Below are 5577 nucleotides of genomic sequence, written 5' to 3'. Positions count from 1 at the left end.
CTGTCTGTGCAGGACGTGAATAGTTTGGAAAAAGGTCCCCTTATCACCGGATGCGTCTCACCAGCTCCCCAGCGGGCGCCGCTGATGCATCTGTGTGGTTTCATAGACTTGGTCCATGGACTTTGTTTCTAGCACCTGCTTTTTCTAACGTCCACTTTTTAAAAAATGAGATAATTTGCGTGCAGTGAAATACGCAAACTGTCATATCTTTTTGAGAAAGAAGTCTCTGCCGTCTGTATCACCCATTTGATTTTTGACTTTTAGTTTATGTGGTTCTTTGATACCGTTTACAATTAGGACAGTTGCTCAGCTCTGGGAGAACTCTGGAACCCTGTCTCTGGTGGTCAGTGACACTCGTACATGAGACCAGCTCTTTCCGTTACTGGCAAATGGCTCAACACGGGTTCCTTTTAACATCCACTGAAACAAATCAGTTGAAAAGCCAATTTGTTGTATAAAAATAGAAACCGAAGTTTTCAAAGGCAACTTAAAATAGTATTTTCGTGGCTACGTCTAAATGTGGGCGCGAGTGGGGAGTTAGAAACGCCGCAGACCCCACGCACCGGGCCAGCGCGGCTGCGCCAGCCCAGCCCAGCGCCGTGCGCCCTGGCCCAGCCCGTCCTGCTGCTTCACAGCACCCGCTAGGCGTCTGTCCTCGGTAGACGTTTCAGTGCGTGTCTCTAAGAGATGTCTCTTCACGTGTCCCCCTCCCCAGCTCGTTCTGCACGTTGCTGATCGGAACTCGCGATGCTGTCCTGTGCAGTAGCCCCTGGTCCCCGCGGGTTTTTAAATCTGGGTTTTAAAGACGCCGGTGCGCATAGGCGGCCGCCCCGTCGGAGGACGACGGGTGGTCTCCAGTCTCTGGCTGAGGATGCTGCTGCTCGCTGCTCGCATGTGCCAGTCTTCGTGGTCATGTGCCCCGCTTCTCTTGAGTAGAAAGGCTGCTGCGTGCATGGCAGTGTCTCCCAGGGGCTCCGTGTTCTCACAGCATGGGGGGTCTTGCCCAGTTTCTAGGGGTCCCGCAGTGGCCAGTTGGTTAGTGACAGCTGCGTGACCTCGGCAGGACACGCACCTCCTGCATGTGGCCTCTGGGTTCTGGTGGGGCTTAGTCCCCCAGGGTGCCATGCCCGAGCCAGGGCCTGGAGCTTGCCGAGCAGGCCCTGACGTCACTGGCAGCCGCGGCTGAAAGAGACAGTTTTGTCCCAGAGGGGCAGCGCCTTCTCTGTAGGCCGCCATCCACGGCATGGCCGCAGCTGCTGGCGGTGGACGGAGGGCTGGCCCGCTCCAGGCGCAGGCTCGTGGCTCAGTGTTCCCTTTACTCAGTTCGATGTTGTTGGGCTTTTAAGACCTTAAGAAAAAGATGTATTCCATGGGTCACTGTTTTGCTCTTCAGTCACCAAGAAGACAGTGTTGGGGAGGGGTTTATCGCAGCGATGGAAACATAGGCCTGGTTCTTAGTCCTGTTCTGAAGTCTCACGTGGAACTTCTTTCTTATCACTTTCAGTATTCTGCTGAGAAACTGAGCAAAAGTGGCTGTCTGTTCCCTCTTGAGACCCATGGTAAGTGTTTGTAAGCCCGGCGGGTTTTCCTGGGCTGCGGTGGCCGCAGGCTGTGAGCGGGGCTGGGCCGCGCTCCTGGGCCGGGAGCTGCATCGAGCGGGAGACTGACGTCTGGAGCCAAAGCCACGAACAGCGATCTACGGTCTACGCCGAGAAGGTCGGCGCACGTGGCCTCTCCCCGTGCCAGTCTGAGAGGCCAGGCCCGCAGGACCTGGGGCTGACGCTGTTAGGGAAAGGCTGCCCCCCGGGATCCTGTGGCCAGGGCAGGCGAGGCACGCGGTGTTTGCTGCAGCTCTGGTGTGGCGCATGCTGGGCCAGCGGTGTGTGTCGGGGACGGTCATGCCCTGTAGTGTGTGGGACTGGCTCACCCCCTCCAGGGCATGGCCCCCACATGTGCCCTGTGACCTGAATGGGGCAGGTGGCCCAGCCACCCCGCGTGTGTGTGTACATGCGAGTGTGAATGAGTGTGAATGACCACGTGAGCATCAGTGTACAGGTGCACGAGTGAGTGCCTGTGTGCAAGCATGACTGAGTGTGAATGTGTGTAAGCTAGTACGAGTGAGCAGAGCGTGAGTGTGAAAATGAGGGTACACGGAGTATGTGGGTGTGAGTGTTCGAGTGTGAGAAGCTCGATGGCACGTGTGCTTCTGACAAGCCTGCGCTCGGTGTCAGTGGTCACAGTGAAGCGTGTTGGCTGTGTGACTTGTAGGTGAGTTGAGGCCTGCCTTCCCTCCGGTCACCACGGCCGTTGGCGGCGATCTCGTGTTAGGTGGCGCCCCAGACTCCTCACGTGCAGGTTTTTCCCAGATGCCCCGAGGACCGATGGAAGTAGGAGGTGGCCCGGCGCCCAGCCTGTGGCCCGTCCCTGCCCAGAGCCCCTGGGACTACTGGCTGCGGGGTCCGCCCCTTGCCCTCTGACCACACCCTTGGAGAAGTGCGGGGTGCCACGACCGAGTGGCCGGGCAGGCAGGAGTGGCTGGCACCCTCGGTGGTGGGGACGCCCCACACCCAATGTACTCGGTCCCTCAGTGCCCCTGGGACCCATGGCTGTGTGTCCGTTGGCGGCGTGGCCCTGCCCTGAGGCTGGCGGGTGCGAGGTGTGGCGGGGGGTCTGCGTGCCTGCTGCTCACCTGTCTCCTTACCTGTCTCCTTCCTGTTCCCCATGGCGTGGCGGGGGGTGTGCGTGCCTGCTGCTCACCTGTCTCTCCTTCCTGTTTCCCCAGGAGACAGGCGCCCTTGGACGGTCTTAAGTGGAGGACAGCCTGTCGGAAGCCAGGTGGCCACGGGCCCTGCTCTCCCCTTCCCTCCAGGCCCCTGCGGGCCAAGCAGGGGCCTCGGTGCGGTCAGCTCCGTGGACCTCAGGGAGAGTTCGGGGCCGCCCCTGGCACCACCCACCAAGCGACACTGCCGGTCCCTATCCGAGCCAGACGAGCTGGCCCGCTGCCGGTCCCCGTGGCGCCCTGGCGGCTCCAAGGTCTGGACTCCGGTCTCCAAGAGACGGTGTCACAGTGGCGGGAGCGCCACGCTGCAGGGGGGCCCGGGCCCCAGCCTGCTGGGGAGCACCGAGTCACCAGGCGGGGCCTTCCCCGAGGCCAGCCCCACCCCACCCCCAGCTCCCCGGCCTGCCTCTGCCAGTAGTGGCTTTGCGGATGGCAGCAGGGGTGGCACGGGCCCGCCCTGGTGTCCTGGTCCCTGTGCACTGTCCTCACGTCGCCGCCTGTCCCTGTCGCAGGAGCACCTGGCGGACGTGGGCAGCCCACCATGCACGCCCGAACCGGGCCGGCGGCTGGGCCTGCCCCGGAGCCGCTCGCAGCCCTGCGTGCTCCCCGGGAGGAGGGGCCGGCTCAAGCGCCGGCGAGAGGGGGACGCTCGGTGGCCGCGCCCGTCCCTGGACTTTCTGAAGATGACGCGGGTGAGGCTTCCTCCTGCGTCCCGTGCAGACCTCTTGACGCCGCTCCTCCCCGTGGGCGGGTCTGGGGACAGGCTGGCTGGCGCGGGGCTGTGTTCTCTGCGCAGCTTCAGGGGCGTGCTGCGTGCTCGGCGAGTCCGAGGCCAGAGCGTCGCCAGCAGCAGCACTGCGGCCACGCCTCCCGCCCGCTGCCTGCTCCTCGCCCCCTTCCGTCCACGCTGGCCCTGGGTCTGGGTCTGGCTTGCAGGGGGCGCAGCGGGGAGCAGGGCCCTGAGCTGCTCTTTGGGCGACAGTTTGGGATGTGGGGGCCGTCCTAGGCCGTCCAGGGCTGAGCCGGCTCCGCTCTGATCCAGACTTCTCCTTGGGGTCTTTGCCACGGCCTCTGCTGACACCTCTTTGGGGACAGCGTGTGCTGTGAGTTTTGGGGTGTGGGCCAGACTGAAGGCAGGCGGGCCCACCAGTCTCTTCCACCCTGTTTTCTGCTCGTGCCGTTCCGAGCAGCGCTAGAGGGAAGAAACAGCCCAGAGTGCGGCACCTCCATGTGTCTGGAGGGCGACGTCACCGCACCGTCACTGCAGGGCCATCGTGGGGAGCAAGACGGAGCCCAGGCGTGCGGCACGATCTCGTTTCCTGGGGACCTGCTGTGGGGGGAGGGGGCTGAGGAAGCGAAAATGGGGCCTGCTGGGGTGAGGATGGAGGGGGTGCGGGGTCTGCCCGCTGGGCCCGGCCATGCTCCGTGGGCCACGTGGGGCGTGTGGCTCCAGAGCATGGCCTGGGGCGGCTCTCCACGGTCAGAACCCAGACGGAACCCAGGCCTTCCACAGCAGTGTGGCCCTGGACATCCCTGTCACCTTGCCTCTCTTGAATGCTGGGTTTTCTGAAGCATCCTCCCGGTAGCTGGGCAGGGCCCCCAAGCCCAGGCTTCCTGGCGGGGGCGCTGGGCGGACAGAGGGATGTCCTGACCTGTTATGGTGGACACGGCTGTCCTGAGAGCCACCTGACTCTGGGCGTCTCATCCCAGAGTCGTCATGTGGCTGGGTGAACGCGACAGTTGTGATGTAAAAGAGGACCTTGGCTCCCGAGAGGGGTCAGGCTGGGGTCGGACAGGTTGCGGCCTTTCCGTGGCCACCTGGACCGTGGAGGAGGGAGACCCCGTCCCGCTCGTCTGCTGCACCCACGTGTGGGGTCAGGCTGCAGCCGGAGGTGGGGCTGGCGGGGAGCGGGTGGCCTGGGCTCCGGGCCCCGGCCTTTGTGACTGCGGGGGCACGCTGGGGTGGGAGGGGGCCGCGAGGAGTCTCTCAGGCGGCAGGCAGTTCCTGGTCAGTGCCGACTGGGTTCGGGGGCCCCCGTGCTAGTTAACGGAGGGCAGGCCCGCGGGCACACGGCTGTCAGAAGCCCAGAACTGTCGGTCCGCGGCCCCTGCCCTCCGTGCCAAGGCCAAGGCTGGCTCGGGGACTTTCCGGAACGGAAAGCCGGCCGCGGGTTCCTCCTCCCTCTGGGCAGAAACGGCTCAGCAGAAAGGTCCGCGGGAGTGTCCGCCACGGTCACACCTCCCACTTGTCTTCTCCACCTTCTTTCTGGGAGGCGCAGCCAGCAGGGTGTTGCGGGAGCCCAGTTGCCCGCTGCAGCGAGGTGGCCCTGGAAGTGCGTGCGTGTGAGGGGTGCCGGGCAGCGCCTCGCTCCTCCGTCATCCAGTGACACGGGGGCGTAGCCAGGCTTCAGGAGGGGGCCTGGTGGGGCCTTTGGCCCTCCTGCAGGAGGCAGGGAGGACCTGGGAGAGTCTTGGTGTATCTGCCTGCATATGAGTCCACTGGATGCACACAGGTGCCCTCGCTTCTGGCCATCTCTGTCCCACTGCAGGGTGGGTCCACCGAGCCCTTCAGGCCTCTGTGGCCCGGTCCTCTCCCTTTGGCTGGGCGAGGAAGGTGCTCTGGGGTCAGCCAGGCCGGCTCCATGGAGCCGCTTATGGCCGGTGGATCTGGAGCCCTGTTGGTCAAGTGCACACGTGTGCTGGATGGCGGGTGCTCGTGGGCAGTTGGGGGCCCCGCTCTGGGCTCCTGCTCAGCCCTGGCCTTTGGGAGCGGCTGCTGATGGCAGCTGGCCAGCTCC

At 64.2% G+C, this 5577-nt stretch overlaps 1 protein-coding gene across 2 annotated transcripts in view; it reads left to right on the top strand.

Moving 5' to 3' along the window:
- FAM53A (family with sequence similarity 53 member A) overlaps nucleotides 1-4122 on the top strand; it is a 16477-nt gene extending 12355 nt beyond the window's left edge. The window contains exons 2-4 of one of the 2 annotated variants that reach the window (XM_023520226.1): nucleotides 1505-1559; nucleotides 2783-3033; nucleotides 3292-4122. In XM_023520226.1, coding sequence (XP_023375994.1) covers nucleotides 1505-1559; nucleotides 2783-3033; nucleotides 3292-3816 — 831 coding nt within the window. In that variant the 3' untranslated portion in view covers nucleotides 3817-4122. Of the gene's footprint in view, nucleotides 1-1504; nucleotides 1560-2782 lie in introns of both variants that reach the window. The other variant, XM_011374684.2, reaches the window with a different exon arrangement.
- The last annotated feature ends 1455 nt before the right edge of the window (nucleotides 4123-5577 follow it).

Source organism: Pteropus vampyrus, unplaced genomic scaffold, assembly GCF_000151845.1.
Source record: "Pteropus vampyrus isolate Shadow unplaced genomic scaffold, Pvam_2.0 Scaffold253, whole genome shotgun sequence".
NCBI lineage: Eukaryota > Metazoa > Chordata > Mammalia > Chiroptera > Pteropodidae > Pteropus > Pteropus vampyrus.
Note: the sequence above shows the minus strand (reverse complement) of the source record. Positions and strands in the feature narration are given on the sequence as shown.